This window comes from Electrophorus electricus, chromosome 26 (assembly GCF_013358815.1).
Source record: "Electrophorus electricus isolate fEleEle1 chromosome 26, fEleEle1.pri, whole genome shotgun sequence".
NCBI lineage: Eukaryota > Metazoa > Chordata > Actinopteri > Gymnotiformes > Gymnotidae > Electrophorus > Electrophorus electricus.
The window spans coordinates 662,914-687,663 of record NC_049560.1 but is presented as its reverse complement, the minus strand read 5'-3'; the positions used below and the strand labels follow the sequence as shown (position 1 = coordinate 687,663).

General features: G+C 44.0%; 1 protein-coding gene across 2 annotated transcripts in view; it reads right to left on the bottom strand.

Annotated features, from left to right (window-relative positions):
- gpc5b (glypican 5b) overlaps positions 1-24,750 on the bottom strand; it is a 34,698-nt gene that overhangs the window by 7,396 nt on the left and 2,552 nt on the right. Inside the window, exons 3-8 of one of the 2 annotated variants that reach the window (XM_027005550.2) lie at positions 18,009-18,712; positions 15,332-15,504; positions 14,979-15,038; positions 14,598-14,720; positions 6,888-7,008; positions 3,207-3,345 (exon numbers count right to left, since the gene is read on the bottom strand). In XM_027005550.2, the coding sequence (XP_026861351.2) occupies positions 3,207-3,345; positions 6,888-7,008; positions 14,598-14,720; positions 14,979-15,038; positions 15,332-15,504; positions 18,009-18,712 (1,320 nt within the window). Of the gene's footprint in view, positions 1-3,206; positions 3,346-6,887; positions 7,009-14,597; positions 14,721-14,978; positions 15,060-15,331; positions 15,505-18,008; positions 18,713-24,750 lie in introns of both variants that reach the window. The other variant, XM_035523406.1, reaches the window with a different exon arrangement.

The window sequence follows — 24,750 nt, the reverse complement described above, 5'->3', positions numbered from 1 at the left end:
ATCTTTCTGTATAACTACTTACTTACTTAGCTATTTAATTACTGGGAGAACAACTGTCATTCTTCTCAGGTGAAAAAAAAATCCCACTTTGTCATCATCATCATTATCTTCCTTATATATTTCCTGGTGAGGATCGTGGTGGTAGCAAGCTAAAAAAAGATCAGGCCAAACACAGCTCCGCCTGTAAGACATCTAGATGCTCCCGAGCCAGATTTGAGATATCATCTCTCCAGCACGTACTGCGCCTGCCTTTAGGCCTCCATCCAATGGGACATGCCTATAACATGTCCAGTGGAAGCCAACAACGAGGCAACCATATGAGATGCCTGAACTAACTCAACTAACATAGTTCATTTTTCAGGAGCACTGGCTCTGCTCAGAGACCTTCCTGGATTGCCAGGCTCCACATTCTAACATGGAGTGAGAGGCCAGCAGCCCTGCAGAGAAAATTCATTTCCACCCACTCTTACCCATCATGATTCTTTCTATCACTGCCCAAATTTCATGGTCATAGGAGAGCACTGACCAGTACACAAAGAGTTATGTCCATGGACGAATTTCCTTGCTTTTCCACCACAGAAGCATTTAGTGACAGTGAGGTTCCATTTGTCAAATCTTATGCTCCATTTTTCATTCATCACTCTTGAGCAAAATACTCATATCCTCCACAAAGGGCAATTTTTGTCTCATCACTTGACTGGAGCATTTCATTAATGTCTGAAAGAATACCAGGACCTCCGACCTGGAAGTGCTGATTTTCATCTCAGCTGTTTCACATGAAGGTCCACCTCAGAGGCTGTTAAGAGGACAACATCATCTGCAAATAACAGATGCCACCTCTACGCTTCCGTACTGGACACCATTGCAGTCTCTGTTGCACCTTGATATCGTGTCCATGAAAACCACAAATAGAAGTGGAGACGACACCCACGATGAATGAATCTGATATAATGGCAAAGATGCAAATGCAGCTTTTACTGCCTTCGTACCATATACTGTCCATAATCCTGCTTCACCTCCCACATGATGATACCTTTTGTAAGGTCACAAAGCACATGTAGGTGGCATACTCCCATGATGCCCTCACAAAGCTGAAAGCTGTTGAAATGTACTGTTCCCCTGTTCCATCACTTGGGTGAAAACTGCATTATTCTTCCTATATCCTAGGTTCAACTAACAGACAGATGTGGGATTCCCATATAGATTCCCCTATATTTGGAGCACATCCTCTGGTCCACTTTGTTAAATATAGGGACTACCACTCAGGTTGCCAGTCCATGTGTATCCAACATTGGAAAGGCATATTAATGGCAGAACCCTGATCCTGTCCAATGCCTATAGTGTCTCTGGTGAAATGTCATCCACTCCTGCTGCCCTACCACTGCACAGCTTTTTAACTGCCATGGTGAATTCATCCATAGAAATGGAATTTGAAGCACCATCGGTGTCAGGCACTGCCTCCTGACATGAGGTCATGTCCGCCGCATTTGGCATTGATGAGTTCTGCAAAATGTTCCTTTCACTGCTCAACAATATCCCCAATAGAGGTCAGTACTTCCCCACCCCTGATGATTCTGGCTTTTCTACTGGCTTGGATGATTCTGGCTTTTCTACATCTGAGGCATCAAAGTTTTCCAGAACATCTTTGGGGACACCCAAAAGTCTTTCTTCATGGCCTCTCCAAACTCCTCCCAAGAGCGAACTTTTGTCTCAGCAACTGCGTTAGCTGCTGTCTTTCTGATACCTCTCAAATTAATTTAGAGATCTATTCAAGAAAAAGTTACTCCTTCTCCAACTTGCAAGCTGTCCTCACCATATGGTTGGTGTTCACCAGTGTCTTGGCAGGCGCTTTCTTGCAGCTGGATCTAGGACTGAGTATTTGAACATGGTCCATTCAGAGTCAATGTCCTTTTCCTAGCTTGGCACTTGGTAGAAGTTCTTTTAGAGGTGGAAGTTGAAATTGTCTCCACCAAATGTTCCCTGGCCACCCTTTTATTACTTTATTGCTTTTTAAATGTATTTATTGCTGCATTTACTGCTAACCGCTTTGTGTATCCCACTCGGCTAGATGCCTAGGTTGGTAGCTATCTCCCTGAGACCTCATGTGAATGTGTGTTTCAGCAATGGGATCAGCAATGAGTCAGTTAGTGACCGCAAATGCCTCTTCTTAAGAAAGAACTTCTAAAGAACGTATGAGTCCCTGTTAGGGTATATTTTCCCCTATTCACATTCATCTTCTCGCTTCTCGCTGTAATTCCAATATTTGGCAGGAAGAGACACTGCTTCGTTTTTAAAGAATCACCACCAACTATCTAGATTATCTGGGGCCCCATTTCTCACCTATCTATAACATCCCCACCTAGAACTGTATAAAGTGTTTGGCCAGCTACCAGATCATCAGAGAATGATACAGTGCATCATCATGTGCTGCTTGAGTTCTCTCTGTTAGACAACTGTATCTGCAAACAAACTATTTCTTCTTTATTAACATATGTGTTGCTGGTGTTGCTGGTGTTTACTGTGAAGTTCCTCAGGTAATCAATGCTGCAAGAATCTGCAATCTAACAGTCCCCTACTGAAAATGTAAAGTTAATACTGTAATTCGAAATATATAATACAATAAAGAGAACAAAGATAGGATCAGTGTACTGCAAGCACACAATATCCCTATAATATTTTAAATATTTCTACCAAAAAAAAAAATATTCCTGTTTGTGTTTATAACCTGGTTTCTCAAACAATAGACTGAGATACTTGGTCAGCAACTTAATAGGAGAACCACATTTAGCATGACACTGGACCAATAACAATGGTTATTAAAGTGGTCAACCCCCTTTTTTGGGGCGGGGCAATCCACAGCTCCATAAAAGCTTGTTTGTTGACATCCATTACCCTCTAAAGACAGGCCTCTAAGCTGTACCCAGTGTTTACTCTTGAAGAAGCCTAGTTACTTTCTCCCTCCAAGAAGAGAAGAAATTCACAGAAGATTATCTCCATTACCACCCTCTGCATCATGGCACGCAATAGTATGCTTATTATCACGCAAGTCTGGAAAGAGTTAGGGCCTTTCAGAGATCACTGGTGTATTGCTGCTCCTAGCACAATCAACAGCTGTACATGAGCTGAAGCTGCTCTTTCAGCACGTATCCTGTCGAAAGTTGCAGGCACAACATTTTAACATGTAAAATTTTAACACAGAGACACACCTGGTGCATCTTCATCCTCTCCTGATCCCTGGCAACCATCTTCATCATCGCATTCGCCACTGGTTTCCATGGTGTTGCCGCTGCCAGCATCCAATTGCTCGTGCAGGTCTACGCCCAGGCCTGTCTCATGCCATATCCCCTAAGAACAAACCAGAAACATCACAACACATCCTCCAGCTACTCAAAAAAGTGCCCTGCAATCAGGCTCCTGGGTAGTACCTGTGTAAGGGTGATGTGTTGCTATTAAAGGGAATTTCTAACATTGGCAATATGTCCTAAGGCCAATGAATATTTTGTTGATGCTTGAATTTTGCTTTTCTAAGTAGCCTTACTTCCCACCACCTCAAGCTCAGTAAATGGATTTGCTTTTGGCTTGCATCCAAACTGTCTTCTGACAATTAATCTTCATGCTAAAATTCCAATAAAAGCTCGTAAAAGGTGTGCCGTTTCTTTTCTGCACATCGCCGGGCTTCATTTCTCACGACTGCAAGTTTCTTTGAAGCAGGTAAGTGAACTGAAACCTCCCAGGCTGTCTAAATAACCATGCGTGATCACACAGAGGCTTCCAGAAAAAGGTGTCATGGCTCGTGATCTGTAATAGCAGCTATAGCAACAGCAACAGGGGAAGACAGGCAAGGATGCGCGAGTGTGAATTCCACTCTTATAACAGCAGAATTCTCAACATATGTAGTGGCACAAAGAAGAAAGACAAACACAGAAATATAGAACAGATATCAGATATAAAAGAACAGCTAAAAACAATCATGTGATTTATTATACTTCTTTTCTCACATATGCAGTTACTAAGTTGGTATCTATGTTATACCTTTAATATAGACACCCCAGGAATAGCATACAGGACAGAACACAAATGCTTTGACCCCATCATACGAAATGACTATTTGAATTATTTAAATTATACAAAATAATTATTTCAATTTGTAAGTATCTTCCCAAATGGACTTGATGGGAACTTCTGGCAGTTAACTTGCACAGTCCTCCCACTGTCCTCATATGTCCAGAGGCCTCGGTCATTAACTACTGTATAATAAATTATGTCACATGTCAAATGGATGCCATGGCAACACTGCCGGATGTGACTGTCCTACAAGCAAAAGAGGGAGACAATTGTAGATGAAACAATGCAGAAATACCTATTATAATTCCACGTTTACTGACTGTTTTGTCATTTAGCTAAGTAGCTGCTTCAATTTTGCAGTTCAGTTATGATTTTAATAATAATAATAATAATATTTACAGTATTTAGGCATTAAAGTAGTGAGAAATGGATTTATTATGGTTCAGTATAGTCTGGTTGAGAAAGCGGCCAACATTCGCACACACAAATCGATCTGACAGCATGCTGCGTGTGAAAGGGGTTTGTTGCCAAAACCCCATTCCCTTGACAACCAGCCCATTTTGAGAGACTACTCCTATCAACTGGGCTAAGAGGGGACTCAGACGGTCTGAGGAAACGAGTGAGGATGATGGAGGAGAAGGCCAAGGTGCAGGGTAGACTCAGATCCGAGCAAACCTGGTAGCAATGACTGTTCTCTCATGAACTCATGAACACAAACACATTGTAAACGTGTGAAGCATTATGGCAAATTCTTTCCTCTTAGGGGGAGGTTTGTGTAGGGATGGAATCATCTGTTAAGAGAAACATGTGGGCGGAATTCTGTGGAAGAACTATATGAAGGCATGTCAGCCGAGCTGCGATCTTCCCATACCCAGGGACAGATAGCACACAGTCAAACTGCTCACAGCAGTGCCTGCAGAACAGATCCCCAGCAATAAACCAGAGAGTAGTCATAGTTTAAAGGAAAAGGAGAACTTCCATAAAATATATATGGACTGGTTATGAGAAATCCTGAGTGTGTAGTTACTCGGGCTAACCTGGTTGAGGTAATAGATGAATACATATGTGACTACATCACAGGGAATCTTTATACTACCGATACTACCGATCAAGACCAAGATCCCACATGCTGCACCAGATAAATAATACAGCATATCAAAAGCTTTTGGTAAATCAATAAACCAGCAGTTCAGAGACCATGTCTAGGGACTCTTAATTGCTGTTTTGGTAAAAGCTCCCATAAATAACTTGACTGTGCTGGGAAAAAAGTGCAGTTACATCATATTATCCACTCATGGCAGTGGGGCGAGTGCAGAGAGAGACGAGTAATGTCCTTACGGGTACACTCGCCCTTACAGGGCATAAATTTCCTCTGCACTTGGAGAGGATTCGCCCCTGGGAGCGAGCAGTGAAATACTCAACTCTCAGCAGCGTTTAACACAGAGCGGTGCAAGCTGCCGGATGAGAGGCTTTTTCCAAGCACCCTTTTTGCGTAATTTGCATTCAGATCAATTATCTTTTTTTAAGTGTTTGTGTGTTGTCTTCAAACTCAAATGTGAAAAATGGAACATTGGACACCTATCCGTGAAGTGAGCATGTGTCTGAGTTGTAGTGTGGTAGTGTTGCTGTCGGAAGTGTTATCTGTTGGATGTGTGCTTGTGGAAGCATGCTCCACGTGGCCAAGGCATCCTCTGTGATACTCAAAACCACCCTATGGTGCACAAATTCCCTCAAAACCGCAAGGCCCTTTGGTATTAAAAGCATAACTGACACCCTGGTGGCAACTAGCACAATAACAAGTGATGTGTCAGTTTCATAGTTACTCAGGTAACGTTACAAGAAAAGAGCACATTGTGTTAAGAGAGTGTCATGTTGTTCTCGCACACTGACTGCAAACATTGGGTTTCTCTTTAAAGCATCTGGCAACTGCTCGCTTTCCATTGCCACCCACTTTGTCACTCTCCAAGGCCACATGTTCTAGTGTTTCAGGACACTCCATTCAGGACACTACTATTTTAAGCTGTCTCTCCTCACTGAGGTGTACAATTGTCTGTACGTGGAGCTGAAAAGATGAGTAAGATGAGTAGTTGGATGTAATGTAACGTTCTTGACCTCTTATCCAAATCCATTGGACTTCCCCAGGCTCTTCCTTGGAGGAGATGCAAGCAGTAGCCCAGTGAGCTTCTAAGGCCCGGGGTGGGGTCATGATGAGGAACCAGAACGTCTAGTTTTAATGGAGCTGTGCACAGCATTAGCAAAGGGCCTCGGGGAGCCAAGCGGATGGCCCTCGTCCCCTCCCAAACCCAGCTGCCTGAGCCAGAGCTCCGGTCTCTTTGGAGAGCTCCCAGCAGCACATTCAGGGAAAAGGATCAGAGGGCTAAATCCCGGGCTCATGCCACACTCCAGCCGCTCTAAGCATGGGAGGTGGTTCCACTGCTTCTCCAGCAGACTCCAGTAGAAAGTCTTTGCTGAAAGGGACGCTGCACTGGCTTGAACAGAGGCACTTACTAGAACACAACATACTCCAAAAAAGCGAAGACAGTGAATAGAGCTGCACAGCCAGTTCAAATACTCTTCATGAACTAAGGTATTCCTTACAGCGCTGCTCTTTGTTATATATCACTACCAGTTGTCTCTTCAGGCGAGTGAAACTGTGTCAGCGTCCCTAGCTGATTTCTGCTGAAGAAGGAGCTATGCACAAACAATGTCATCCACGCATGTGGAATTGGCACTCAAATCCCACAGTTCCAGCCAGCTACAGAACGCACCTGGCCGACACAGGCACTCCTACATTAGACTTGACTTTTGTTTTTCACTTTTACCTGATTAAACTGCTCCAGCCTCTCTTTGGCCTCGACCAGGACTGGGTCCACACCTCTGACCTTCATCTCAGGGTTGTGCCTCTGTGCGAGCAGACCGCTGCCCACCACACGATCTGTGTAGCTGAGGAGTAGAAGGGGTGACAGAGAAGACAGAAGGGCAAAGCTGTTAGAGACTAAGCTTACGGTGTCTTCACAGTTTTCTGTTGGTTCACGTGCTGGTTTCTCAGTTACGATTGTTGCCCTCCAAGTACCAATATGGTTCCAACATGTAACACAATTAACCAAGAGAGGAAAAGAATGACAGCCACTGAAGCAGAACATTTGAGATCATCTTCTTAATTCCATCTTTTCTAAAGCCTGCAAGCAAACAGGCTGATTAACTCCCACCCATGTGAAGCAGGGGCGGGAATCCATGTGGCTCAGGCCGCAACCTCGGAGGCTTTAATGATTCAGCATAAAGTCCAAAGGCTCACTCACCATGAAGCCTGAAGGCACATTTGTGCTACAAATCTAACCATTGACCTCACGGCCTGTTCTTGGAGACCCATTGAGGGCAGGCAAGTGGAATATGTTTGACATGGGTAATAAGACTCATATGAGCTGCTCTGCTACATTGTTACTGAGTAACGTCAAAAAGGGAAGCACAGCAACTCAATAACAGCATATCTATCTAATGAACAGTCTAAACTGACTTAGTCCTGTGAACTAAGGGAGGAGGTTGGTATAAGGATACTGGAACTTTTTTTGGAGAGTTCCACATATTTCTCTTATTAATCTCTTTCACCTGATGTCTGGCTACTCTTTTGCCAGACAGTATTCAGTTACAATTCAGTCTTCTCATGAGTCTGATTACCCAATCCAGACAACAAAATATGATGGCATTGCGTGGTCTAATGAATAACAATGACGAAATCGCATTCAGAAATCAAGTGGCCCATCTCACTGAGTGGTACTGAATGTTAGGAAAACAAATACGATCATTGTTGAGCTAAGTAGGCATGAGGGACTGACACACCAAGAAGGCGGGTTTGTTCTGGTTCACTCTGTGCTATATTTTTTTGCCCTGACTTTTCAAGAGTAATATAGCACAAAGATAATCCTAGAATGGAAGAACTACAACTACAGTACAACTATGATCACTTTAATGGAATTACATTATGGCATGCTGTAGGCCTGCTGCTCAAATCACTCAATAGCACATGTCTGGCTATTTTCATCTGGTTATGTCTGGTTAAACAGAGAATACACAAAGATAGTGGTGTACTTCCATTATATCATCATGTATGATATATAAAGGTTTACAGTGTACAGTGTTGCATGGCAAAAGGTCAGGACAGGTTGTGACGAAATCACTCTGTATTTGTCAGATAGGGCATGCTAAATATTTTGTGGTATTGTCCTAATTCTCTGTGCGTTGTGGACTCATAATGTAATTATTCAACTACTGTTACACAAAGATTATGATTTTGTAAACTGTAATGCAAAGGGATCACAGACTAGTTAGTTAAGAACCACCATGATGCATAGAGACTTGCGTTTTGCTATATAATTTATATCAATTAGTATTGTGCTCAGATTATGCTAGCATGTCCATTTTGGTGCTACGTGCAATAATCTCATTTATGCGTTGGCACTTCAGCTTCTCAGCTAATGCAAGTATCTGTAAGATGGTTATCGTGTCACAAACTGGCTTGCAAATGACCGCGCTCACACACCGACATTGCCTGTATTACGGCTTTTAAGACAGCTTTTTCAGCCTAGTTCTGGAGAGTCGCTGTACTTCCCTCGACTGCTCTTACAGGGCACTGCCTGCTCTGTTCTTGTACCCACCTCTTCAGCTAATTAGCATGTCCTTTAAAACAGGTGTTAGGGAAGGGGAAACCATCAACATCGCCCCCTGCTGGGGAAGCCCAGGCCAGTACTGGGGAAAATAAATCTAGTCAGACTGCCTAATGAAAAGCAAATACAACACAGCAACATTGCCACTACTGAATTAACACCTGCAGTCTTAAATCAACATATGCAGCGTTAAATGACCTCCAGCGGTACTGATTAACACCTACACTGTTAATGTATGTCCGGCTGGACACAAATAAACACTGTAAGAACAAATTCAACGCCACAGTGGCTTTTGCTGCTACCAGCACTACTGTCCATGACTGACTTATCTAGTTAATATCATTTAGAGAATGTTACATAGGAACTGCAGACGAGTGATTTCACATTCAGCTTTACTTCTCGCCGCCGCTCCACTCTCTACAAACGTGGCCACCCTTGATTGCAATGCGCTCCCCTCATTACACATGCAACAACACCTGTTTCCAATTAATTATCCCATGGCAAGCTGAGCATAAATAATACACATCCCTCCTTGCATACTAAGCCATCTTTTCACCCACAGTTATCAGAAAAGTCCTGGATATTCCCTACTATGCCATCCACGAGGGCTATGGGGCTACAAGTTTTTGCAGCTGACGCAGTCTGATGAGCCGAGTCTTCCCAGGGCACACCAGAGCAGGGATAGCTGTGACGGAGCTACAGAGGCATTAAGATGGGAAACGTTGCATGGGGTACATGGAGCAGGATCCTGCAGGGTAAATGACAGGGAAGGAGGAGGCGTCTGCCTGCTATTCCCACAGCAGCTGTTTGAGCGGCGGAGACCGAGTCGCGGAGACCGACTTCTCCTGGAAGTCAAATACTGAGCATGTAGAAAAGCAATTCAGGTAGATTTTGCCCACTAATTTCTATTGCATACGGATGTACCAAATTTTGGTTTACCAGCCCATATTTTGGTTCACCAGCCCATATTTAAAATATGTTTTCATTACTTGAGTAATTAGGGTAGAATCAAAATGCTCTCTTTTCTGAAGGTATCCACAGTAGGCAAAAGGGCCAGAAAAGCTAACATATATTGCCTGGTTGCTGCGAGCACTACAGGAGTGTTTCAACATTTGTTATTTATCTGTATGCCTCACCTCTGTCATCGTGCTCAAACACAGGGGAAACAGTTGATTAGGAGGCAGGTTGCTCATTAAAAGCAGTCAGTATCTAATAAGCAAGTGAAGTAAGGAAAGGTTTTAATTGTCATGGTTGCCATGGATGTTTGGTTGCTACGCTGAGTACCGTGGTCAGCAGAGCATGTGATCAATGGGGCAATGCTTAAAGGTCAGATGGGTTAAGGCATTGATTAAACACACAGAATGGCTGTTAAATGCTCTCACTCTGGAATAATAACTAAAGGTCGACCGTGGAGCACAAGCGGTTGGAAGTGAGGCAGAAGGAATGCAATGATTACAATTTCGTGATGGCTAGACAGAAAGATCTTAGTGTGAGCGGTGCAGGACTGTGCAGTGGTTTTCAGGAGGGCTGCAGGATGAAGCCCAGTGCCGTGAGCATTGGCAGTCCTGCTGTGGTCACTGGGGCATACCTGGCAGGGTGTGGACTGAGCTCTGACACACGCGCCGTTTTACACACCACACCGGTGCGCTTCCTTGAAAGGTACAAAAAGCAAAAGAGGCCCGGTGACAAATATCATTCAGTCACTCACACGATGACTGCAACCATTACGACATCGTGGAAAAGTCAGCATATGGTCAGATATTCCGAGCTGCAGAGGCTGAGGGATTTCTCCAACCTTCCCAGGCTCTTTGCAGCTGGAAGGACTTCTGTGGCTGCCTTCCATCTTATAAGAGTGAGACTGTAGATTGTAGAAAATATTCAGGAACTGACAAGAGTCACATAATTGTTTTACTTTCGTTATTAATTTGCAAAGTTGCCTTTGTCTTGAGTTTTCAGCATCGTGTGTTGCCACTGTTAAATGTTTTCACTATAAAATCAGTATCCCTTCCCTCTTCAAGTCACGGCAATAATCCAGGGAAAATATAGCAAGGAACTGTATATGAAACTAGATGTAATAATATCATTTACATTTTAATTTAAAGCATATTAAAAACAAGGAATGCACCAATTCTTTTTCTATGCCAACAGAAACCCTGGATCTTTACTGAAATTCACCTAAATACCTATTAGGTCATAAAGTTATGTTTAAAAGCAGGGACACATTTGGAAATGATCTTTTAAACCTTATTGCTGTACACCTTGCTGTACTTAAGGACAACATGGAGGATCCAGTGACTCCAGAATAATTCTCTCTCCTCATTATAGCTGAGTCTTAATTATGAAAATGGCAATCTAGATGGCCCCCAGACACTCCATGGTGTTGAGCTGAATGGATTTACCTTGATTCATGCGACTAACAGGTTTGGGAGTGATGGTGATTAACAGCAACACATGTAGACCGCACCACGCAGCATAATAGGTGATTTAGTCATACGTCTTCAAATGCATTTGAAAGAGACATGGCACAGGAAACAGAGGTACGATAACTGCGTTTAGAGCACTTGAGTAAAAGTGACGCGATGAGCTTGCTACTGCCATCAAAACATTTCTCACAGCAACGTGTCCCTTGCTGACATCACTGATCTCGGTTCACTGGGGTGACTGGCTCAAATGAGGCAAACCATGAAGAAGTCACAGAAAAAAATATTTGCTTAGCTAAAGACTAAAGAGCTAAAGAGTTTGGACTTCCCCTTTGATTAATGGTCGCTTGTTTTTCCCATGGAAACAAGAAACACACACATACATACACACAAACACGAACATTCTGTGAGGAGCACAGCCTCAATTAAATGTATCCGCTGAGCTAGATTAGCTCATCTGTTTGGTTAGAAGGTTATGGAAAAGATACGCAATGAGCGGCCAATAGCTGTTCTTCATCTCCTTTCCCCCAAATCTTGCTCTTCGTCTTCCTCTGTTCACTTCTCAAGGCATTTCCACTGAGCCTTCTGGTCACGGCACAGATACTTGACCGTGATTATCTCTCCTCGTATTTCCATTTTTTCAACTTTTCCACACTTCTCACTCCTTTCACTTGTACTCTGTGTTGCACAGTTCGGCCTGGTTCTGCCTGTCCCGTCTCCTCACGTGTTTTCGGTCTCTTATCGCTGTTCAACAGCATCGTCACAGATGCATCGCTGACACAATCGCTATACACAGCGTACAATATGCAATGTTGCGTCCATGTAAATTTTGGACGATATCATTTTGGATGTTTTGAGCATTTGGCTAACCTTTTTGGTCTTGAGCTGGCTACTGTTTCTGAGCATACAGCCATGTCACTTCCTGTTTTAAAACGAATCCCCTGAAGAGACCAGAAGGTGCGGCACAGTGAGAGATTCTGTTTGGACGAAGAGTCTCCCACTGCAACACATTACCTACTCGAGATGTAACTGAGGGAACGATCTGCCCGAGGCCACAGGAGAGAGAGATGCTGGAGGGATGAGATTAGACAGCGTTATGATGGCCATGAGTGAGGCAACAGAGGGCCTGTATCTCTAACGCTGTTCTTTTCTACTGCATCAGTTTCACGCAGGAGAGAGAGAGAGAGAGAGAGAGAGAGGGCGCACCTCTAACCAAACCCAGAACCGCAAACAACGAATGCAGAGGCCTTGGGTCTGGACTTTGGCCCTGAACGGTGCTTGAGCAAAATGAAAACAAAAGCTCTGTTTACATGGCAATGCCACATGTTCAGTGGACAAATCAGACATGGTTGAACAGTTATGTGGTTACGCTAAACAGTGAAGCTAAACGGTTAAGCTAAACACTTACGACTTCTGCTGACATGCTTTTGATTTACCGTGGTACTGCACAAAAGAACACACCCAGTGCATCAACTACACATTCTACCAGGAAGGAAAGCCCCTGAAACTTTAAACTTTTTCCATGTGTAATTCTCTGTGGTTATCCACATGACTCAAGCACATTAGAAGAACATCTGCTGACCTGAAAATACTCCCAATTAAACTATATGAAAACCGTAAACTGCTGCTTTGAGTGCTGATGCTACCAAACAGAAATGACCAACGAGCATCTGAAATGTTGCCCCTCACTGAATAAGATGTGGCATGTCAAGGGGTATCCAGAAGGTGGCAGTGTTGAACCTTTTTGAGAGTCGGGGTGACTGTGGCACTCTTCCCTGTTCCCTGTTTCCTGTAAAAGTATTGGCTAGTTGATAAAGCAGTAGAAGGTTGTGTACTGAGACAAACATCACATGTAGTGTAAGGAGGGATTGGCTAAGGTTTGTTGTATCCCTGGATTATCAGCCTTTCAGTCACAAACCCGCACTTCCCTGCTGAGATGCTGGACATTAGTCCATAAACCATCTCATTAATAAACCCAGCCCATGAAACAAATCACAGGGTCCACCCCCATTTCTAATTCTGGGAATATTTTAGGAATGACACATTGATCCTTTTTTTTTTTACCACAACAGAAAGAAAAACAGCAAAAATCCTTTATGAGAAATAACAAAAATCCATTAAAAAAATAGGATTTTAGAAATTCTTGTTGCCAGGCCAAGTGTACTGTGTCTGTTCACCAGTTCACCTTCCACAGAAGAGAGACAAAAATTAACATCAAAGAAGCATATATAAATCACTATGCATAATAATTCATATCATTCAACTCTTCAATGCACACACACACACACACACACACACACATATCCCAATTAAGACTCCACTTCAGTCACATCTGTGTGCTCCCTTCTGTCAGTTCGCCATGATCCTGTTTCCAGGGCTACCTTGCACTGGTGCCACCAGTGGCCCCCAGCGTGAATAGCATCGGCCCACCCCTTAGGGCCAGCGAGGCTACAATAGGGGGACATTTCTCCTGGGGCATGAGTGGAGAGACCAAGCCCACCTTGAACCAGACTGACTGGGGGCAAAGCCAGGAGCCTGCGCAGAGTGGCCAAGCTGAGTCTTCTCCCCTTTGCCAAAACAAGACACGTCCATGAAGATTAGCGCGGCGGGGGATGTCAGCACAGTGCTGTCTTCATCACCCCAGTGCCTAGAGAGGCCAGCCAAGGAAGGTTTACAACTTTTCCTGGGGTAAGCAGCAGTGTGTGGGACCATAAGGTGGACAGAAGCCAAGTGGTGAGATTGTGTGTGTGTGTGTGTGTGTGTGTGTGTGTGTGTGTGTGTGTGTGTGTGTGTGTGTGTGTGAATGTGTTAGTGCACATGTGAATGTGTGTGTGTGTGTGTGTGTCTCTACTAGAACATGACCAGAAGAGACTGGCTGTGCGCTGAGACAGAAATAGTGCTTATATTCAAATGTTTGTTTTGAATGTGTGTTTTTCAGGGAATCTCATTTGTGTGACAATGGAGTTCCAGCACTTTCTGAATGAAGCTTCTGTCCCAAAGAGGTCCAGGCAAAGACTCCCAAAAGCCATGGCAACTATCCCCCCCACCCACCCACCCACCCACCCACCCACATTCCCATCCTGTCTTATGAACCTCATAACCTCGCAGAAAAAGACCGCATGGGAAACATGTGGATTTAACCCACTTCCACAAGTTCCTTTTATTATACTTTTTATATATTAGACTTTTAGTTCACATTAAAGCAAACCAACAGAAGGTAAATGCCTTTACAAATAGCTAGTTGTGAACACTAAAGAGCTAATTAACTCTTTTTTTTAGCAAGATTACAGTACCTGTGCATCAACTGCGAAACACAACAGATTAGCATGAAAGTCTGAAGACACCCCTGCCTCCAAATTGCTTAGAAAAGTACTGTGATTACAGCACAAAAACGGCAATTCAAAGATAATGATTTTTGATTCGTTGGACCGTCTGGGATGGTGCACAGTACCTCTCCACCACATCCTCGCCACCCCAACAGGTGTAGTCATCCACCACCATCTCGCCCTCACACAGAAGCTCCGGCAGCGTAGAGAAGAAGGCTTTGTATCGCTGAATATAACCCATGAACTCCCTAAAAGAAACATTCACGTCATGAAAACTCATTACTACTGTCGTCAGGAGACTGCAATGGATACACTGCGGGTATCTAAAGGGACCAACCAAAGAATACAAATTAAATCAGTGGAAGAATATAAAGAGGGGTTTTAAACAGAAATCTTATATGATTTATGGGGGACATAAATGCACACACATGTACACGCACACAAACCCATGCACACATACACACAGCCCTCTGGACGTCCCCTGTCGAGCAGAGGTCAGCGCTTACTTAGAGAGCTTCTTCAGACTTCTGGGCTTGTCATTCTTGGAAGGTTTTAGAGGTAAGGACCTGCAACGGTCATAGGTCCGTCTGGTACCAGTACATTTCACACCGCAGCAATAATAAAGATGGGAGGAGCAGTTAACAAAGGACATTCATGAAAATGAAAATGTATTTAAAACAAGAAGGCTGAATTCTCACATACAATACTTAAACAAGTATTACTCAGATTCAGAGCAGTACATATTTCATGGTACATATATGCATTTTATATTCATGTAAACTAATATCAACCCAAAAACTAATGAGACACAGCATGAAACCTAGACATAATGTAAACAAATGCAGCAAGTGCCTGTCACCTCTTTGTGAGGGCGACATGACCGTGCTGTTCGCCCCCAGGGTCTGCCCCTCCTGCAGGGCTGGCGGGGGGGATTGGGTGCTGCAGCTTCACTGTGGACAAGGTCGAGGTGGGAGGACCATCAGCTCGAGTGGACGAGACTGACTCTGTCAGAGGACCGCACACCTTATCCACCTGACAGCCACAAAGACACGAGAAGGTGGGGGGGGGGGGTTCTGTTTCCAAAAACGTTATGCAAATTCTCCAGCCACATAGATAACAAGCGGCTCGGTAGCATTATGTTAATGTTATATGAAATAAAAATCAAGCTTAAGATTTCTGGTTGATCTGTTCAGTCTTAGGACTTCACAAGCACTTACCTAACACTTTCAGGCAAACCAACTTACAATTATGACAGAGAACACCTTGAGCAATGCTCAGGGGCCCCAACAGTGGCAGGATTTGAACCAGCAACCTTCAAATTACAAGTCAAGTACCTTAAGCACTGAGCTACCACTGCCCATTTAAACTAGAGCCAGAACAGAGTACATTCATATGTCCAGATGACTTTAGTTTAGTTTTGCAGACTTTAGTTGCATAAAACACTACGTTTTCCTGTTCCATATATCAAACATTTAAAAAATGTTTTATAATTGAGCTGATACTGGGCTTTCTAAGTCTGAAAAATATATATTTTAGTATTGGATGCAGCAGATATGAAAGTGCAAATATCGATGATCCTCCTCACTGATCATGAATCATCACTTCCTAACCACAGCAACGTGATGGGATGCAGCCTGCTTTCCATGGGCCTAGTAAAGACAATGCAAAATTTGCAACAATAGCATCTGTGTATAGATGTGTGTGTGTGTGTGTGTGTGTGGGTTTGTACATGCGGACGGGGGGGGGGGGGTTCCCCCAGAGATCCTTATTTATCTGAGGATTATCCAAACTCTTATCCTCCCTCACTGCGGCCCCCTGCTTGGTGCACTGCATCTTGGGAAGGGGTTTGTCCAGCCAGCCGAAGCTGCCTTTGTCCAGCGGTGAATTTGCATGCAGGACAGAGGGTCCGAGGAGAAGCAGACATCACCCAAACAACTGCCAGTGTGCCTGGACAGAGGCGTGTGATCAGACCATTGTGGATTTCACACGCACGACAATGCCACGTCCCATTTATCTCACCAGCAGACATTAAGCCCATATTACTATGAATTTCCTACACTCAGAACATCTTTCACCCAATGTGCCAACATGTATTTTTGTATTCTCCGTATTGCATTTGTTACACACAATCACAACTGAACACTGCTACACCATTGAGCTCCAACACCCACTTTGCCCAGATATCCTTGAATCATCAACAGCTTGTAGCAACTTTAACTTTGTAGCAAGTTTCTGTAGGGTTTGGTTCTAACCTATATGTTGCACACCTGACTCTTCATAATTCTTTAGTTAGCTAACTCAGAAGGGTTCCGTATGGGTTGGAGCCAAACCGAGGATCAGGGCGGAGGAGATCCCAGATCTAAGGGATATCTGCCAGCAGGCATAAATGCCATACCAGTTAGCAGGCAAAAGCATGCCCATCTTCCCATGGAACATATCCACCCTGGGTGGGATCTCCACTAACTCGTCCCCCACTCTCAAAGGTGGAACTGCTGGTTGTCCAGTAATGCAGCCTGCGCAAGTGATTCTGCACTAATCCTAAACTGACCCCGCTGTCTGTCATGCCCTGACGCTCCGACCTTGTGTAAGGTGAACTCTAAGTCATCCCGGCCACGCAGCATTGGCGAGCGAGCAGCACTCGATCTCAGCAGCCTGGAGGGGGATGTGGCTGCATTGTGGGGTGGGGGGTGGATGAGAGGGGCGTAGGGGGTTAGCGGGTGGAGTGGGTTAGGTAATAATATCCTCCATTCTGACGGGCAGGTCTACATTCCTTTCAGGCGGGCCTGTGAGAATGCGCCTCAAACTTAATCCACCCTCACACACCCTCACACACACACACACACACACACACACACACTCACACACTCACACACACTCACACACACACACACACACACACACACACACACAGCTGTCAGCACCAGAGCCCAGTCAGCTCAAAGCCAAGCTGTCACAGAAAGCCCAATCCTTGTATGAATACGGATGTCCCATATACTGAATATGAGGTGCATGATCCCTTCTCCTCGTGCTCAACAAAGGCCCGGGTGGGTCAGGGCTGGGTGTGTATTCAACAGCACTTGTTATATAAAAAAGTACAGAAAAGAAAGAGCAATGCAGTAACCACAAGCTGGCAGTGATTCTGTCCAGCCTTTAAGGACTCTGAGCCAGTCCATAATTGGCTCTGCCTCAGCTTCCACAACACTGGGCAGTCCTTCGATATCTATCAGGTGTTCTTAAGATGGGAGAGAGAGAGAAAACATGGAGTGGCCGGAGGGGGGGAGGTATTTGGGACAAAGTGGGAAATGAAGAAGAATCATATCCATGCAACTGTTATGACAAAAAATAAAGAGAAGATAGAGTTAGATTGTCAACTGTCCTTTGTCATTTTGGTATTTATACCTTTAAATTAGGATTATGTGGAGTATACACATGCTTTATTAATGCCAGTTATTTGTGTTCTGTTGGATGTGATATGAAAACTTCAGGTATTAAGATCCAGCTGTAGTGTTAACTGGGGTTTTTGCCAAGTGACTCACGACAGCACTGAGGTGTGGCCCGTGCAGCTGAGCACTCAGGATGGCGTCGTTAATCCTCTCGCGTATCCCCAGCAGGGCGAGCTCCAGCTCGTGGCCTCCGGCCAGTGCCGCACTCAGCCCCTCCAGCAGGGCCACGTAGCGGCTCCAGGGTGCCTGCAACTCAGCCAGGCCGGCCAGGCAGCCGCGCATCACGTTCAGGCAGAGTCCACCACAGGGCCGGATCAGGGTCAGCCCCCTGCAGTGCGGGCAGTAGTGCATCCGCACCAGGGCCCGGCCACATTCCCTCGCCATGCCCACCGTCTCCGTGGCATTCAGGACGTCGGCACCTGCCGCCAACGCCCGGGCGAGGGCTCGCCCGCCCGCTAGCGCCTGGGCCAAGCCCTGAGCCAGCACCTGAGGGTGGGGCCCGAACGGGTTTACGTCGGGTCGCGTGGCACGGAGGCACTCGGCGCCCTCTGCTGACCAGGAGGAGGAACGCAGGCCGGGGTTGACCAGGTGGCGGTAGACCAGTGGGAAGAGGACGTCATAAAAGTGGTGGACCGAACTTTCGATAGAGATGCCAGCATCACCGTAGAGGTAGAGGGCGAGGTCAGAGTAGAGGGTGATGACTAAGGGGCGGGCCTCTCGCGCGATTGGCTCATAGGCGAGGTCGAAAAGCGAGAGGGTGTGGTTGAGTGTGAATGACAGAAGGGAATAGAAGGTGTCTGAGGGAGAGATGGAGAGAGAAAAGAGTACTGTTAGCACCATATGTATCGTTCAGGAAAATAAAAATCCAGGATTTGGTGTTTTCCATAAATAAGAACTTCTTTCACAAATCCCCTTTAGCTCATGATGGGATTGTTAATTAGATGATTACATTTGTTGTGATGTGACCCCAGGACTGGATTCTAACACACAGACACAGACACACACAAGAAAAACAAAAACACCTCCTCAAAAACATCCGAGATCACTTTGCAGGTACATCACACCTGCTGAGGAAGCTGAAATCCAAAATCACTCAGATTGTGTACAACACTTCTACCAAATCAACACAGACACTAACACACCTTTGTACGAGAAGGGAAACACTTCCCTAAGAGGATGGTTTGAAATGCCAACCAGTCTCAGTCAGCCTCCACAATGCTCCCATCCTTCTGCTATACTTCTAATCTCTTCTTGCACAGCCCTAATGAGAGATGACAGCCCTTAATCCACAGGTCTCTTGGGATGACTGTTTTTGGGGCAAACACTGAGACAGTGAGGTATTTGACAGTCACTTATACAACCAATTCTAGCAGCTGGGGGACGTCTCATTGCTGTGTTGCCGTGTGTTGACTCTGCCGGAGGATAAGCCGGCCCCCAGACGCTGCTTGTTTGAATTTCTCTCTTCCTCCACGAGTGAGGTCAACTCCTCTCCGTGTGTCTACGGTATGGATCTGACCACCAGATGTCGGAGCTCTTCAAAGGGCTTGTTTTAGTGTCATCACATTAGTGACAGTAAAAGCATTCCAGCTTGTTTCGCTATGAGTGATGTGTACTGCTGACACACAAGAATTAACATTAGCATTGCAGTTCATTATGACTAATGTTCTCTTCTATAAATGGCAATATGCACAAAGAGTGCAGATCTGAAAGATTTAACCGAGCGTTTACAAGGTTGTGGTCAGATGTTGACTGTCTTATGTCTAAAGTTTAAGGAAAAGCAGTGGGAGCTCATGAAATGTCCCACCATTCTTTCTGTCACAGGTGATGTCACTTCTGTTTTGACTCTAGCCATCCCATATTTCGGCATCATAGTGAGCGTGGCTTCCTGTAGACCATCAGTCCCAGAGCCCCATCCCACTTAGCAGATTGCCAAACTCAAGACCCAGAGGCTCTGAACTGGACACATAAGGCATTTTAATTCAGCACTTGCAGTGGTTTGAGTTTGTCAACTAATTGTGTTCACTGAATGCTGTAACTACACTTCCCAAAATGTATTTCACCACCAAAGCAGTACATTTCATATGGCCATGGGTTTAAGTCATACAAATTGGCCTTTAATTCACGAGGCAATGTAATGGCTGATGTGTCATGATATATTCATGTTGATGGTGATACTGATACCAGTCACAACTGCAGTATAAATCTGTGTAGTACAAAGATATCAAGCCATATCAGTTTTTTTTAAATCAACTTTAAATATATCCTGTGGTGGTAAGTGTTGCTACCTCACAGCTATGGCATCTGGGGTTTGATTCCTGGCTCATCTACTGCCTGCATCTATTTCGTCTGGGTCCTCTGGTCTGCTCCCATGTTCTGAAGATGCATGTTTGGTTGACTGCTACTGGAAACCAGGCAGGCAGTAGCTTGCTTTATCCTAAGCATGTGTAACCGAAGAGCCATATTTCATGACAAAGCTTGTAAACAGGTGCAACACCTCGGCTCTAAGCTCAGGACAGGCTGGGGTAGAAGAAGCGACTGCAGGAACGAGTTTGGGAGCATGAGAAACACCTGCAGATAGAGAGGATCCGATCAATAGTTTTAGGCAGACAAGGTGTCGCTTGGTAGACTTCCTAAATTTCATTTTAGGTTTAAGGCTTACGTGGTAAATCTGTCTTATTTCTCGGGAATGGATTAGCAGAGCTCAAACATGGTCATGTGTTTCTGACATTCCCTTGTTTTCTATTGCCTAAAAGGTGACATAAGCATGATCACATCTGTCTTGTTTGGATAAGAACGCGTGGGCTTAACAAGACATGCACATTTTTACACCACTAGTATTATAAGAGGTCATACGACCCTTGAACCATGGCCTAGCTGCCCCACCCAAACGCTGCGCGATCACGTATCACAGGAAAGGGGATTTCACTTGGGTCATGTGACATGCCCCTGCTCAAGCAGCACTGGGTCACACTGGCCTGGGGGTGTGATCGTGAGGCTCACATACGTCCCAGAGGGGCAGCTGTGCTTACCCCTTGACATGGCAAGCCACTCTGAAATAAACTCGAAGCGAAAGTCTCGCACTGTACCCGCACTTGGCCACTTCATAGGCAAGATCCACTGACCAAGCACAAACCACGTGTGAGGTTTTGGCTGGGATGCTACAGGAGAGGAAATCGGCGTCAGGAAGCCTTCACTCTCTACGCTGCGTCTGGTCCAAGACTTAAATTAGGTCTGGTGAATAGGTAGCTGGCAGTATTTTTAGTGCCTGTGGAACTGCCGAGGTTTGAGGCGGGTCGCTCGAGCAGGGTGTGAGTAAATGGAATGCGGCTCGGCGGATTCCGCGCTTTGAAGTAGAATCCCTTGGACAGTGAGACTTTTGCCTGGCAGCTGAGAAGACATGCACGATGCATTCGATCTGCAAATCAGGCAGCAAAACGCATTAATTGCCCCAGCTGTACAGGCCCGAAAGATTTCAGTCAGTAGTCCCCTTTCATTAGTGATTACTGTATACTTGCACACACGGGGACAAAGATAAACATTACTCAGTGAGAGAGTGAAGCCACAACTGTGTAACTCCCCTCCTGCATGGGAATGAAAGCACATGAGGAACTCTCTCCCTGTTGATCGGGGCACCAGCTACAATCCCGTGAAAAGCAACAAAGGGACAAATGATCTTTTCGAGTCCATTCATCTGTGCTCATTATAGGGCAATACATTGAATCTAACATGGATGGATCTCCAAGGATACTTGGAGAATTTCAACATTTGCTTTTGTGTTGCTCAAACACGTTTAATATTCACTCTGTTAGCAGGAGAGAAACAGAGGATCCAGGCTAGTCCAACAGTGCTGACTCCTTCTGAAGAGAATCAGAGAGACTGCAAAACAAACAAATCTTTCCTACAGTTTAGCGTGACATTCCAGTGTTTTGCCATTCGAATTCTAATTTAATGCAAAACTGAATGTTATTCTAAAATCTAGAATGAACGAATGGAAGAATCTTACATGTATAGTGTCATTCGATAATTTCTGATTTCCTTTTCTTGTTCAAACTTCAAAGTTGGCCTCAGATTGAAAGATTTTTACTTCCTATTTCAAGTGTTTGCTGCACAGGCATCAAATTCTATGATAAACAGAGTCTGCACATCCACATAAATCAGTCCTTGTGCCTTTCTCCATGAAACAGACACAAAAACTCCAGGTTAACACAAGTGTGGCACTGCACACCTTGAGAGAATATTGCAAAAATAAACTCAGAGTCTTTAAAGGAGGGTCCTCTGTTTTAAATACAAAGCCCATTTTGGGGGAAAAGAGGCTGCAGTCTTAAAGGGGAGAATCTGCAGAAATGTCTTCATTTGTGCATCTAATAATGCCACTGTGTAAAGTTTCTAGGCAGCCATGGGGAACTTTGTACAAGAAATAGCTGTATACATAGAGAGAGAGCCTAATAATACAGAGGTCTAGTGATGAGATACTGCAACAGACTATGCCATAGTCTGTGATGTCCGAGTCTAGTTATCCAGATAATCTGTAAATAACGACTGTGCCATTGTTTCTGCACTCAGATGAACTGGCCAGTGTTAAACGCGACCCATAGCTAGTGTCACTCTAGTTTTTGTACTTGTGATGATACCAATTTTGTGACTCTCTCTGTTTATTTTTAGGGACACAGATATCAGAGGTGCACTACATGTAAATAAATAAGAAGTTTAATTTAATGAGCGCAGTCTCTGAGCTTTGTACTGCTTCAGCTAATAATGCACTTTGAAACCTGTGCAAATATACACAGAACATAGTAAATATACCAGGCCATAGTAAATATACCAGGCCATAGTAAATATACCAGGACATAGTAAATATACCAGCCCATAGTATATATACCAGACCATAGTATATATACCAGGCCATAGTAAATATACCAGCCCATAGTATATATACCAGGCCATAGTATATATACCAGGCCATAGTAAATATACCAGACCATAGTATATATACCAGGCCATAGTATATATACCAGGCCATAGTAAATATACCAGACCATAGTAAATATACCAGACCATGGTAAATATATCAGGCCATAGTAAATATACCAGACCATAGTAAATATACCAGGCCATAGTAAATATACCAGGCCATGGCAAATATACCAGACCATAGTAAATATACCAGATCATAGTAAATATACCAGACCATGGTAAATATACCAGGCCATAGTAAATATATCATGCCATAGTAAATATACCAGACCATAGTAAATATACCAGACCATAGTAAATTTACCAGGCCATGTTAAATATACCAGGTCATGGTAAATATACCAGACCATGGTAAATATACCAGACCATGGTAAATATATCAGCCCATAGTAAATATACCAGACCATAGTAAATATACCAGGCCATGGTAAATATACCAGACCATAGTAAATATACCAGACCATGATAAATATACCAGACCATAGTAAATATATCAGCCCATAGTAAATATACCAGACCATGGTAAATATAACAGACCATGGCAAATATACCAGGCCGTGGTAATATACCAGACCATGGAAAATATAGCAAACCATGGTAAATATACTAGGCCATGGTAAATATAGCAAACCATGGTAAATATACCAGACCATAGTAAATATACCAGACCATGGTAAATATACCAGCCCGTAGTAAATATATCAGCCCATAGTAAATATACCAGACCATAGTAAATATACCAGGCCATGGTAAATATACCAGGCCATGGTAAATATACCAGATCATAGTAAATATACCAGACCATGGTAAATATACCAGACCATAGTAAATATATCAGCCCATAGTAAATATACCAGACCATGGTAAATATACCAGCCCATAGTAAATATACCAGACCATAGTAAATATACCAGGCCATAGTAAATATGCCAGGCCATAGTAAATATGCCAGGCCATGGTAAATATATCAGGCCATAGTAAATATACCAGGCCATAGTAAATATACCAGACCATGGTAAATATATCAGGCCATAGTAAATATACCAGACCATAGTAAATATATCAGGCCATAGTAAATATACCAGACCATGGTAGATATACCAGACCATAGTAAATATATCAGGCCATAGTAAATATACCAGGCCATGTTAAATATACCAGACCATAGTAAATATACCAGACCATGTTAAATATACCAGGCCATGGTAAATATACCAGGCCATGGTAAATATAGCAAACCATGGTAAATATACCAGACCATGGTAAATATACCAGACCATAGTAAATATACTAGGCCATGGTAAATCTACCAGACCATACATGTTATGAGAACATTTTAGCATGTTATGAGAACATTTTCGCAATTCCTACTTAAACTGACTTCATGCATTTTCACAATATCACAACATTTCCCAGTGGTCACGATATACCTATTATGGCCAAAAAGCCATTCAAAGCAGGGGTGTAATTCAAAATGATGAAAGTTCAACAATTCTGAAATTATCCCTCTAGGTTTGCCTGCATGTGTCCTGTCAGTAAGCAGACCCTGAACTGCACGTAGGGTCAAAGGTTCCATACACGGTCAGCTCAAGGAGGATGTCTGACCAAAGTTCAGTAGGTCCCAAGAGAACAGAAGCCTTCAGTTGCATGAATCTTTAAATGACAAAAGGGATAATGGAAGCGTCCTTCAAAAAGCGTCCTTTTGAAAAGCACAAGAAGTGAAATAGCAGCATACTGACATGCATACTGACTGAAACATCTGCTGCTGTTTCCTGTTTATTCTAAAGGGTCTAAAATGACGTGTGAATGTGTGTGTGTGTGTGTGTGTGTGTGTGTCTGTGTGCATACTCGTACTCATGCA